The sequence below is a fragment of the Diorhabda carinulata genome, chromosome 3 (assembly GCF_026250575.1).
Source record: "Diorhabda carinulata isolate Delta chromosome 3, icDioCari1.1, whole genome shotgun sequence".
Taxonomy (NCBI): Eukaryota; Metazoa; Arthropoda; class Insecta; order Coleoptera; family Chrysomelidae; genus Diorhabda; species Diorhabda carinulata.
This window is the reverse complement of record NC_079462.1, coordinates 1,878,413-1,892,478: the sequence shown is the minus strand read 5'-3', so window position 1 is coordinate 1,892,478 and position 14,066 is coordinate 1,878,413. Positions and strand designations below refer to the sequence as shown.

The 14,066-nt window shown below is 29.1% G+C and overlaps 3 protein-coding genes across 3 annotated transcripts; 1 reads left to right on the top strand and 2 right to left on the bottom strand.

Moving 5' to 3' along the window:
• Positions 1–564: 564 nt before the first annotated feature.
• Positions 565–2,734, top strand: LOC130891977 (uncharacterized). Its single transcript, XM_057797117.1, has 3 exons — positions 565–955; positions 1,568–1,835; positions 2,024–2,734. Exons 1-3 carry the CDS (start codon positions 947–949, stop codon positions 2,257–2,259), a joined length of 513 nt encoding a protein of 170 aa, XP_057653100.1. The 5' UTR covers positions 565–946; the 3' UTR covers positions 2,260–2,734.
• A 1,162-nt stretch (positions 2,735–3,896) lies between these two features.
• Positions 3,897–8,620, bottom strand: LOC130891455 (collagen alpha-1(II) chain). Its single transcript, XM_057796219.1, has 5 exons — positions 8,579–8,620; positions 8,089–8,281; positions 7,011–7,215; positions 6,738–6,953; positions 3,897–6,679 (listed from the first exon to the last, which is right to left on the bottom strand). Exons 1-5 carry the CDS (start codon positions 8,618–8,620, stop codon positions 5,593–5,595), a joined length of 1,743 nt encoding a protein of 580 aa, XP_057652202.1. The 3' UTR covers positions 3,897–5,592.
• Positions 8,621–11,065: 2,445 nt separating this feature from the next.
• Positions 11,066–13,770, bottom strand: LOC130891975 (general odorant-binding protein 70). Its single transcript, XM_057797115.1, has 6 exons — positions 13,572–13,770; positions 12,780–12,882; positions 12,100–12,188; positions 11,803–11,838; positions 11,401–11,557; positions 11,066–11,221 (listed from the first exon to the last, which is right to left on the bottom strand). Exons 1-6 carry the CDS (start codon positions 13,638–13,640, stop codon positions 11,136–11,138), a joined length of 540 nt encoding a protein of 179 aa, XP_057653098.1. The 5' UTR covers positions 13,641–13,770; the 3' UTR covers positions 11,066–11,135.
• Positions 13,771–14,066: the final 296 nt, after the last annotated feature.

The following is a 14,066-nucleotide window of genomic DNA, read 5'->3' as shown; positions in this document are numbered from 1 at the left end:
CAGTTTTCTTCGATTTCTGTATTATTTGGAATGTTTGGCAACGTTGTTCGAATGTGATTTGACATACGACTACGTCAAAATCTTCTTTTTTATCCATTTAACTGTAACTATTACTTGTAGTTGACGAAATTAGGTTATGATAATAATTCATTGCTATTTTTTGTATAAATTTCATATAAATGACATATTTGTGAAATATTATATGTAATAATTATATATGTATATATTTCTGCAGTGGATAATTTCGTGTACGTCACTGTATCAGCAGTAAGTGCAGATAAACGACTAGAAGAATAGCCGTATGCAAGAGACCTTGACATTCCGAGTCAACGACCGGAAGATCGAGATAAACGTTCAAGAAATCACCCAAATAAAATTAAAATTGAAACAGATTAGAATCTATATGTATATATGAAATTAAAATTTTGTACATCAATAGTTTTTTTTTTTTTTTGAAATATCACAAGAATTCCTCACAGTTGTTTGGTTCTACTAGTTTTCCATATAAAAATATAAGAATAACCTGTTTCTTCGACCGTTCTTTCCACCAAAAACAAAAAGAAAACAAGAAAATATTTATTTCTACATAAATATTTTATTTATATCTATCGATTCAATTAAACTTGCATCAAAAAATTTTCATTAAACCATTAAAAAAAGTGATAATGATAATTTTACGTACGTGGTTTTGTGGTATACAGACGCTACCGCGGTGGAATTAACAAATATTCTTTGGATACATGCAGTTTTACGTTGATTTGTTTTTATGTAGCTAAAGTACAAGATTCGTTTAAAAGGAAAATGTCTACGGTAATTTTTATATACTCTAGACGTAGTTCGAGATGCGCATTGAAGTCTTGAAAGGTTTTATTTTTTGTTTTTACCTTCTATAAAAGTATAAACTCGCTTGAGCAAATATCAGTTTGCAATTACCACGAAACGTACAATGAAAACGGTAAGTTTTTAATATAATAGTTTATTAAAGTTTTTCTACGCCCCTTGTACACTAAAAACTATTTTTTTTACAACATCTTCATTTAATAAACTTTTGTTTACTTGTATTAAAAACAATATGGCGTTTTGTTTTTATAGTTATTCAGATTTCTTCTAATTACGGTTAGAAAAGGCCTCGGCTGCCAGGGCTATTCACCTATTTAAATGTCATTTAGTCGATGTTCAAACTATTCGTGTTACTTTACAGCGTTGCCTATGTATACAACTAGCGTATACGTTTAAAATATAATTATATTCATATTATTGAATTCAATCTGATCGTTATCAAATAACCAGAAAATAAAATAAATTTACTCGATTTTCTACGTTTTATGATACGTTAATATTTAATAGTAAGTATTACAGTTATATTAGATGGTCAACATTTGCATTTGGCAACAATGTTGTACGTCTATCGTTTATTACTAACTGGTTAGAAACAAGTATGAGATCATATTCTAGCAATGTTGCCAAACTTTAAAACCAATACAACGTTTAAAGAATTCTCGTAAATTGTTACCGTGCATATACGCATTTAGAATGATAATATAATAAATATCATTTATTTTTCCAGCAAATTTTTGTTTTCTTTTCTTCGCTAGTAGTAGTATTATCCGCCTCTATTCCGCTCGATGATAATTCTTCTTTATCTTCGGTAAAAGTTAATCAAAATGGCAACGAATATTCTTATACAATAAAAGATGGTAAAGCACTTGGTCTCGAGCCACTGCCTATCATCCCAATAATAGAATCTGTTGATTTAAACGGCAAACCTGGACAGCCAATACTTGTAACCGCGCTTAAAAAGGAAGATATCCAAGAAAAAAACGAAATAATTCAAGGTTTGTATGTGTATAAATTGACAGCTGTCATAGAACTATAACTATTGAATCAGTGAACTATTTTTGACAATGTTATAAATATGGAATTCTATGTATCGGAAAAAAAAACGCGTTTGTAGAATCGATATTACGTCAATCGATAGAAATATACAGGGGAAATTAAATTTAAGGTTCACGATAATTTTTAGATAAAGAAAATATGAAATTGATGGAACCAGATCAGTCCAAAGTGGATGAGGAGAAATTGAAATCGAATAAAATCACCGATGATTTGAAAGAATTGAATTTGAAACATGAAAACAAATACGAAATAATTTCTGGTTACAGATTAATCCCAGCGAATAATATTTTATTGGAATATCCTTTTTATCATCCTTACTTCCAGGACTACGCTTATCATTATCCACATTTGAGATTATTTTGAAGAAGAAAATATATACAGGGCTTTCTAAAAAAAAAAAAATTTCGTACAAGGGAATATAATAATAATTACGGATGGTAAAGGGGTATAAAAACTACATCACGGGAAGTTATTTTTGATAAATTTTAATATTTCAACACGTTCACTGTCTTGGTAGCCACCACGATCTCCTGATTTTATACAATTCGATTTTTTCGTGGTTTCTGAAGGGGTTTGAAATTTTTGAGGTTATCCTATCTCTAAAAACCCTCGTAGTGTATGAAATTATTTTGAATTACAGTTTTCGTATTCCTCAAGGTACGATTTTTGTAACTTTGATTTCGTCTCGATAGTTTTGGGAAACCCTGTATGTATTAAATAAAATTTTGAACTACTGCTATTTCCGGGTGAATTTTAAAATGTATATTTAAAGTGAATTTAATTACTTTTTGATTATTTCACTCGATTGTGGTAGTGGGTGAAATTTTGAAACGTTTTTTTTGTAAACTTTGGTAACAATAAAAATATTTTTACAACGTATCCGTTTCATTTCGATATTTGATTCCATTTTACTAATTTTATTTCCAGTATATTTTATACTTATTTCATAAATTCATTTATTCCTAAATAGGCGACTTCACTTGACGTTTCGCTAAACGCGAGGTTGCCAATGCCCCACAAAAATTTCACATGTTAAGATAGGAGTCCGAAAATAGGTATAATGGATGAAATTATGAAAAAATGTAGATTATTTTAGATTTGAATAAATAATTTATTAAATATTTTACATATTTCAAATTTACATATAAATGGAAAATATTAATATGTGCAAAAATATATATTCGTCAGGTATCAGTCGATATAAAAAAATAGAGGTCATTGAACCGGTTTTATATGAAAATAATTAAATGTATATGAAGGTTATTTATTATAAATGAATTATTTTCACCTGAAATATTATTATCAAGAATAAAATTGAAAATACACGTTTACTCAATTCGAATAAAATATACGGCAACATGGCGCGGGGAGATAAATCGTTCAGATTCAATCAGCTGTTTCACAGGTCGAACGTTATACATAAACGCGGTGTTGCCAGTTTTTTTACACTTTGCTGAATAAAAATCAAGTCATTTTATTTTAATTTTTTAATCACTATGTATAAATGAGTTATAGATATTAAAAAATTTATCCAATTTCTCATTTTTTAGACGTTTTTATCAATTTTTGTTGATAAATCGTTTTGATTTTGGGTCTCTCGATTGAAAATTGGTTTTTTAAAAAACCGAAATAGGTCGAACCGTCAATATTTTTACCTGTTTCAAAAATTTTAATCAAAAAATATCCAAAATTCAAAGTTTATTCATAATAAATAATTTCAAAAATAGTTTATATTCACCTGGAATATTATCAAGAATAAAATTGAAAATACAAGTTTACTCAACCCAAATAAAATATACGGCAACATGGCGCGGGGAGATAAATCGTTCGGATTCAATCAGCTGTTTCACAGGTCGAACGTTATATATAAACGCGGTGTTGCCAGTTTTTTACACTTTGCTGAATACAAATCAAGTCAATTTTTTTCTACTTTTTGAATCATTATGTATAAATGAGTTATAGATATTAAAAAATCTATTTACTTTCTCATTTTTTAAATGTTTTTATTAATTTTTGTTGCTAAATCGTTTTTATTCTGGGTCTCTTTCGATTGAAAATTGGTTTTTTAAAAAACCGAAATAGGTCGAAACGTGAATATTTTTACTTGTTTTAAAATTTTTAACCAAAAAATACCCAAAATTAATAGTTCATTTATAATGAATGAGCTCAAAAATGCATTATTTTCACCTGAAATATTATAAGAATAAAAATGAAAATACAAGTTTACTCAACTCAAATAAAATATACGGCAACATGGCGCGGGGAGATAAATCGTTCAGATTCAAACAACTGTTTCAAAGGTAGAAGGTTATACATAAACGCGATGTTGCCAGATTTTTTTATACTTTACTGAATAAAAATCGAGAAAAATTTTTTTTAATTTTTTTAATCACTATGTATAACTGAGTTATAGATATTAAAAAATTTATCCAATTTCTCATTTTTTAGACGTTTTTATCAATTTTTGTTGATAAAAAATTTTGATTTTGGGTCTCTTGATTGAAAATTGATTTTTTAAAAAACCGAAATAGGTCAAACAGTCAATATTTTTACCTGTTTTAAAATTTTTAATAAAAAAATATCCAAAATTAAAAGTTTATTCATAATAAATAATTTCAAAAATGATTTATATTCACCTGGAATATTAACAAGAATAAAATTGAAAATACAAGTTTACTCAACTAAAATAAAACATACGGCAACATGGCGCGGGGAGATAAATCGTTCGGATTCAATCAGCTGTTTCACAGGTCGAACGTTATACATAAACGCGATGTTGCCAGATTTTTTATACTTTGCTGAATAAAAATCGAGAAAATTTTTTTTAATCATTATCTATAAACGAGTTATAGATATTAAAAAATCTATTTACTTTCTCATTTTTTAAATGTTTTTATTAATTTTTGTTGCTAAATCGTTTTTATTCTGGGTCTCTTTCGATTGAAAATTGATTTTTTAAAAAACCGAAATAGGTCGAACCGTCAATATTTTTACCTGTTTTAAAATTTTTAATCAAAAAATATCCAAAATTCAAACTTTATTCATAATAAATAATTTCAAAAATGAATTATTTTCACCTGAAATATTATAAGAATAAAATTGATACACGTTTACTCAACTAAAATAAAACATACGGCAACATGGTGCGGGGAGATAATCGTTCAGATTCAATCAGCTGTTTCACAGGTCGAACGTTATGTATAAACGCGGTGTTGCCAGTTTTTTTATACTTTGCTGAATACAAATCAAGTCAATTTTTTTTACTTTTTCAATCATTATCTATAAATGAATTGAATATACTAAGAAAATTATTTAATTTCTCATTTTTAGACGTTTTTATCAATTTTTGTTGATAAATCGTTTTGATTTTGGGTCTCTTTCGATTAAAAATTGGTTTTTTAAAAAACCGAAATAGGTCGAAACGTGAATATTTTTACTTGTTTTAAAATTTTTAACCAAAAAATACCCAAAATTAATAGTTCAAAATGAATTACTTTCACCTGAAATATTATAAGAATAAAATTGAAAATACACGTTTCACAAATAGAAGGTTATACATAAACGCGATGTTGCCAGATTTCTTTACACTCAAACAAACATAATTTTCGTGGATATGATACAATTTTGAATAAATGAATAAAAATGAAAGTGAAAAAATATGTACAACGAACCTCTATAAACTCCAACTTACCATGTTTACGTCTCCGTCGAATTACTTGGCAACATCGTCGTCGTATAATATTCCGTCGTCGTTTCTTCCGTTGTTGCCGCATCATCTCCAATTTCATCAACAATCCTATCTTTCCCGGAATTCAACTGCTCGGTCTCGAGAGCCAAATCCGCTTTGTATTGATCGCTCGGTCTGGGAAATCTTGAACTGTACGGTAACAAATCAACAGCTTGAACGTGAGCTCTAACTGAAACTCCAGGTGGTACCGTTAGATAACTATCCCCCACGTTAGTTATTAAAGCTCCTCGACATCTCGGACACTCCTTACCAGGATTTTCGATCGTTATAAACGGACCTTTATTTCCTTCGGCCGAATTAGGTCCTTTAGTGCCACTTCCAAACAATCCTAAATCGTCACTTCCTTCCGAACCACCTACACCACTTGTAGACGGTCTTGTAGTCGTCGGTTGCTTCCCATTTCCTCTTCCAACGCCATTTCCTTGGTTTCCATACTGTCCTTCTTCTCCAGGAGGAATATACTCATTGGAAGGTTTGGAGAAATCATCTTCAGAAGGTTTATTAGAACTTCCAGCGATGTTTCCGTTTCCTTTACCAGTTCCGTCGTTTCCGGCTTGTTTTTTACCACCAGTATCACCGAAGAGGTCATCGAAATCGGTCTCGTAACCGGAATTAGCCTCATCCAAAGGTTTTTTATCGCCGAAACCAAAAGGTCTGCTTCCTCCAGGTCTAGTTACCCCACCAAAACCATCACCATCTTTTCCCATACCGTTATCATCTTCGGTAGTTGCGCCATCAGGTTCGGCAGGTCTAGCGCCAGGTCTGCCATGTCCAGTTGCGGCCGTATCGAAAACATCCCCATCGTTATAATCGTAAAAGTCCGGAGGAACGATTTCAGGACGATTGAACGGAAATACTGTAGGTAGATGTGGACCTTTAACAGTTTTAAGGACTCTGTAACCAGTTTCAGGTCCTGCTATGTAATGAACTGAATGTTGAACGCCTTTATCGTCCAGATAAGTGTACGATCCTCTAACGTGTCCCGTGGAATCACTAGTTTCGGTACGTCTCTGATCTGGACCGGCGGAAACGAATCTGAAATAACGTTTCCTGTAATTCGTAACCAAATTTTTATTTTTTTTTTTCATCTTACTTATAACTCCCGTCTAAGCCCCTTTGTATCGAGGTTCTACCTCTCGGAATCGGTCTGCCTCGGCCTCTGAAATAAAGCGGACCGTACGCTCGGGGATTCGAGTCTGGAAAAGGGGTTTTCACGTGGAAACCTGTCCGTTTGCCGGCGATGTATTCGACGTTATGCCGTTCCCCTACATCATCCGTGTACGAATACCTACCGGATACGTCTCCTAATCTGTTAAAAGCGACGAAAAATTGATTATTCGTACCGCCATCGCGATTAATCACCTACCTGTTCGAGTTTTCGTCTCTGTTGTACGTTTTAGTTCTGAAAGAAAAATTGTAACTCGGATCTTCGTATGGATCAAAAAGAGGATCATCTTTTGATCCCACAGCTCGAGGTCCTGATTGGTTCAAATCGTACTTTCTAATTATGTTTTTACCTCTAGGACGAAATCCCCTTGGTCCAGCTGTATAAACTGTATTATCTATACCACCTGTATAATAACATACTAATTAATATATTTTCTAATCATAAAAATTAATTTTCAAAACATTTCGTATTTATTTCGTTAGAATTGAAAAATAAAACTAAACGTGGCAACGTAGCATATTATATAAATTGTTGTCTACAGTTAGTGAGTGGATTTTATTGTTAATAGATAAATTTATAACGTGTTTTTATAAACTGTATTATCTACACCACATGTATAATAACATTAATTAAAAAAAAATACTAATTAATATATTTTATAATCATCAAAATTAATTTTCAAAACATTTCGTATTTATTTCGTTATAATTGAAAAATAAAACTAAACGTGGCAACGTAGCATATTATATAAATTGTTGTCTACAGTTAGTGAGTGGATTTTATTGTTAATAGATAAATTTGTAACGTGTTTTTATAAACTGTATTATCTACACCACATGTATAATAACATTAATTAAAAAAAAATACTAATTAATATATTTTATAATCATCAAAATTAATTTTCAAAACATTTCGTATTTATTTCGTTATAATTGAAAAATAAAACTAAACGTGGCAACGTAGCAAATTATATAAATTGTTGTCTACAGTTAGTGAGTGGATTTTATTGTTAATAGATAAATTTGTAACGTGTTTTTATAAACTGTATTATCTACACCACATGTATAATAACATTAATTAAAAAAAAATACTAATTAATATATTTTATAATCATCAAAATTAATTTTCAAAACATTTCGTATTTATTTCGTTATAATTGAAAAATAAAACTAAACGTGGCAACGTAGCAAATTATATAAATTGTTATCTGCGGTTAGTGAGGGGATTTTATTGTTAATAGATAAATTTGTAACGTGTTTTTATTGTTTTTAATTACCTGTTTTTGGATTTCTTCCTCCGAATTCTCCATTAACGACGTTCTGTCTATTTCCTTGCGCGTAATGGTACGAATCGGGGTTATTGTAACCAAATTCGTACGCGCCATTTTTATACAGAACGTTGAAATCGTCGTCGTCGGCTTCGGTTTCCTTAACTAATATCGCAATTAACAAAATCGGGATTATTTTAATCTGAAATATATTTATTTTTAAGAATAATTAACGATATTGATAAGAAAAATATTTTTTTCCACTCAAAAAACACGTTTTTATTTTAATATTTCAATATTTCTATTAATTTGACATTGTTGCCGGATGTAATACATTGACTATGAATGGAATTGTGGATTTTTTATTATTTGACATCTCGAAATATCCATAGAACACTAAAATTACGAATAAATCACTTCACTTCTTCTTCTTTTTCTTACTAACCAATAAGACACTTCACATTTCACGATAATCCTAAAAAAAATAGTTGAAACTCACTTTTTCAGAAAACAATGTTTCGAAAATAACCAAATTTCCCATCGTCTTGCTTTAGAATACTACTAACGATGACCAAATGAAGAAATAACTTTTATATTCATATATCCCAAAAGTGGGGTTACGAGATTTTTTTTTCTCGTTAAAGGAACATCAACATAGCCGACCAAATTAATTAATAAGAAAGATTCAATGGATACCTTCTCGAAAATAATTGGCCGAATGTAAAAAAAATAATCTTCCTAGCGTGAAGATCGCAGATGTCCTTCTTCAACGGTCTGTTGCATACAGGACCTCACAGATTGGTCACTTAATTTTTTTTTTCAACGAAAACATTCACATAGTGTCATTAATACATTTAATTACTCATTTTTTTTCTAATTATCTTATCATAATAATGAAAGATTTAATAACGATAACAAAATTAGCTTATGTATACTTAGAAGCGGATGCATAGTCACTTCAGTCGATTGTATCCGAGTCGTTCCCGTTATCAAATGTACTCAAACGAAAGTTTTCATTAAACAGAAAATAAAAAACAAAAAAACGAAAAGTATATTAAAAAATATACCGATTATTTATAAAAAAAATAAATTATAAAATAATAGAACTGAAAGATACGTAAATAGTATTTTCAAGCGAAATAAAATTAAAAACCGTTTACGCCATATTGGAAACGAAGTACGCCGAAAAATACCGAGTATAAAACTTCACGTCTTACATATAAGGGTGAGAAATACCCTCGAATATATTTATTCTAAACAACCCCGAATTCAAAATACCTCTTCTAACTACCTGATGAGTAATTTGTATTTAAACAATAGGCCGATACATTTACGAGATAAAAGTACTGCAATTTCCTGCCATTTAACAAGGTTAGATTCATAAATCCCATGGAATTGTTAACATCAGATCTTTATCCAATGATATCGACTTATCAGATTTTTGTACGCTGACGGAGAATTCAAAGATTTTTTTGATAATTATTTATTTAGGAAACAATTACGTCACCGTTCGAAATTGGTGAAGCGCGAATGGTAGAAGTAGAAGATGATATATATAAACAGCGTTGCCAGACTTTGAAAGTAATAAGGAAATTTAGGAAACGTAAAACTAAGACATATTAGCTTATAGTAATTAATAATTATTTATAATAATGGTGTTCGTTACGTGGAAATGAGATTATATAAATTATTTATGCTGCATTTACATAAAACAATCAATTTTTTATTTATTTTAATTAAAAATTTGCGAGACTCTGTATACAAATTTTCCCATCAATTACTCACGATTCTTCCATTATCAATCAACGTGAACAAACTTAAGTCAAAACAATTAAGAATTTGATCACTCATTAAGATTTATTATTAATATGGCAGTTTGTGTCCTCACTTAAATCTGATAAAACCATTACTTATTCTTTTGTTATTTTTAACGCAAATAATTAAAAGTCGACAAGGTTATGGGTATATATAATTTTTTAATAATGTGAATTCAAACAAACCAAACGATTCATAACGATAATTTTGTTCCTAATACCTAAAACTCAAATATACGTGTTTCGCCATCTCTCGTCGATGTTATGAACTCGATATGTATAAAATTCAAATATTGTACAGATTTCTATAACTTGATATTCGACGTATAGAAACGAGGTTGCCAAATTTAACTTTTAGTCGAATTTCTAATATATTAAGTATCATTAGTATGTTGAATAAGTACTAAAAATAACCCCCTCGAAAGTTTTCAATGTTTTTGAAGACTTTTATATTTTTTTTAAATGTGTATATAAAGTTTTTTCCCAATTTTTCAATTCTTATACCTTTTTTAATTATAAATTGTATTTTTAGGTCTCATTTTATTGTAATTGTTTTGTTAACTCCAAATCTTTACGTTTCGATCTAATTTATGATAAAATTTTTCAGAATTACTTATATTCCAATATTTTCAATATTAAATTTCATCTACTCCACTTTTTAATAATTTATTTAAGACAATGATAGATTTATAAGATGAAGTTAAAAAAATTAATATATTCGTTTTGACAGAACACATAGGCAACGCTGTAAAAGTGAAATTGAACGCGATAAATAACCATAGATATATTGAAACTAGATCGTGTTTCAATATTAAAACGAAATATAAAGTTATACTATAGTTATCTTTATCTAATGTCAAGATTAAACCATAAGCTATTTCTTTTTAAAGCAAATACATTTTCAATATAAGAATATGAATCGCGCCATCTGGTGTGAATGAAATTAAATAAATAGTGACATTTGTGGATTTATTTTATCACTAGATAATTTATTTTATTTGTATATGCACAAGGCATGTTCATATGTAAGTTATAGTATTTTTTTAGTCATTTTAATTTATTTTTATACGAGGTATTCTCGTAATGTTTTATTATTTTGAAAACCATGGGATATTCACGTATATGGGAAGTAGAAGAAACCATATTAAGGTAGAGAAAATAAGGCAATAAAATTAATACAATAATTTTTTATTGAAAAAATATTTACATAAACAGTTCTTTAATTTTAGTTTAAAATATTTTTTACGGTGTCTGTCCGCAGTATTTTCCAATTTCCTCGGAAACACAATCAAAAACATCGTAAGCGACATCACACGTTATACCAGGTTCTAAAAAAATATTACCAAACTTGTATTTGGCACAGAATAAAATATCCAATATCTCAACGTGGCAACAATGTATTTACTTCGATTTTTGACGTTACTTTAAAGCGCGGTATATAATCAAGTTTGAAGTAAATACGTTTTTAACACGCGCGGCGTAAGTAGTGTAAAATACAAGTACGAACCATTTAAAGAATTAGGTGAAACTAAATATTTCTTTTCGGCCATTTTTAAACAAATATTGACAGATGTTATGGTAGCTCTGACGTACTCTTTATGTTCAATACCACTAGTGTATAAGGCAACAAGCCCATCTGTAGTTGGGAATCCATTTTCATTAACCTGAAATGGTCTAATCCAGCAAAAAAGTATTTCCGCGTCGTTTTTTATGTAATTATGTGTATAAAAGGTTAGTTTCATATTTATTTTTTAAATTATAACGAAATTTCGATGTTAATTTCACTCAATTACATCAATAAAAAGTGAATTAATTTGCCTGTAGGAATTAGTGTAATTATTAAATGAATTACAGTGCTTAAAACTGAAATTAGTGTCTTTAATAGTGCGAAAACTCAAAAATTACTCACAGCTTTCATTTTCCTATAAACGCATTGTAGTAAACACTGAAATAAAAAAAAAATATGTATACAGAAATTGAGTGCGGATGTCTCACGGCCTTTCTATAATTAAACCCCATTAGTTAATTTAATTTCTAATCAATGAAACCCATATACCATGAAAAAGTCGTAACCTTGTACAGAATAAACCACGAATACTATTTAACTATCCGTGAAACAAAAAATTACTGAATTTTAAATGTTTTCTAAAGGACATTTAAAACAATGGAAGCGTGTTTTTTCGTAATAAACATTATTTGAACTTACCCCCGCAATTCTTTTCTCGTCGTCGCTAAAAGCAGCCCTTTTAGCCCGAGTATGATGATTCTCATTCACATTTAAAATCTCTAGTGCCTCTATAATCACAATTTAACAAACTTAAATTGGCGAATAATATTAGACTTGTATTCATGATTGTTTTAGTCACTTGGTTTATTTGAAAAAAACATCAAAATAAATATGCGTTGAAAATATTTATAGAGAACCAGCTGTTATGACATCTAGAAGGCGACGCCATATTGTGGTATGATGTAACCATAGATAAAGGTTAAATACAGAGTAATAATTATAAATTTTTGACATCTGTTCTTTTTTAATATTTTCACGAAAACAAGCGAATATTAATCAAATTTAACAAGTCAAATTATTCATTATTTATATACTTGGTCGATAGCAAGTACTGTATAGCCGGAGATTGCGCAGAAAATATCATTTAAAGGCTTCCAAAAACGGTCCAGATTAACAAGTTGGAACAAACCTATTATATAGACAGTTTGGGTATCGGGTATGTTGCGCGCTGCACTAATGTTATAATCGTGTAGACAATATATACAGGGGGAAGTTAATGTGTAAATATTTTAATGTGAGTAATGTTATGTACCTGTTTGATTTATACAATAAAATTATTATTAGTAGTATGATTTCGATGAATAGTTAATATAATATACCTGAAAGTATGGCTAATTTGATTTCATCTTGACATTGGTTTATAAATTCTTCGACCTTCCTCGGTGCCGAGGCAGGAATTTCGCATTTATTTGTGTAATTAGACTAGAACAAATTAAATTTTTCAATTCTAATAATTACTTGACTTTATATTTTAAGTATAAAATAAATATTGAGTAAATATAACATATAATGGTATATGATAGTTTAAATAGATAACATTTTCGGTTTTCAGGAAGTCGTTACCTTCATTTTTTACGGAAGAATGAACAATAATTATATTTAATGATATGAATGATGATAAAATAACAAGGATAATGAAGTTTTTGTTTTAAATTTTGGGTTCCATAGGAAACTATGTAATAAAATTCTTATATTTCGTAATATTATGAAATGTAGACAATTTGACTACTTGAATTAATGAATTACTATATAAATTCTACAAATTAGTTGATTTTTTTGTTAATAAAGAAACATGTACGAAAAAACCAAAATTTAACTCTAGTAAATTTATAGATATATATAGAGGTGGGACTATCCCTTACGACGAGTTCCAAAATAACTATTTTCTCGAACTAATTTTTGACAGTTGTCTTCGTATTATTTAGTTCGTTTTATGTTTAGTCATGATTTTAAATAATAAAAAAATTGTTTTTATTTATAAGTAGCCCAAAAGTTGTAACGATAAACCTAAAGAAAATATTTTAACTTTAAAGTAGGCAACCAACAATATAGTACATAAAAAAATGACCGATAGAAATGAAATACTTTAGTGTTATTCAAAAAATTTTTACCTGTTTAATTTCTGCGCTTAAAACTGTAGCAGTACCGGTTAAAATTAAAATAATCGATGCGTAAAACATTTTTTTTCCAATAAAGTATTTACGAATGAACTACCAAACCATGAATGATGAACAGTGATTTAAAAATACCATATAATTGGAAAAATTGCACAATTTCTACAACTTCGACTTCACCTACTCTCGTTTTTCCCACTACGTACCAAGGGTGGTCTGCATTGGTTGAATAAACTCACTTTATATTGATGTGGTTTGAAATGCAGTAGCGTGCATCAATTTTTTATATAAAAACGCTTAATTTTACGTGTACATGTTGAAAATAAAACATAAAATTATGTGCAACGCCTATGTGTTTGTTTAAAGACTTTCTCTGCGTTAAATAATCATCGTCAAAGTGGGTTAGACCTAAAATGATATGTGAAAAACATCTATTCTTCTTACAAATCTGTGTAAAATTTAATTAATTGTCCATTCAATCTTTTAAATAAC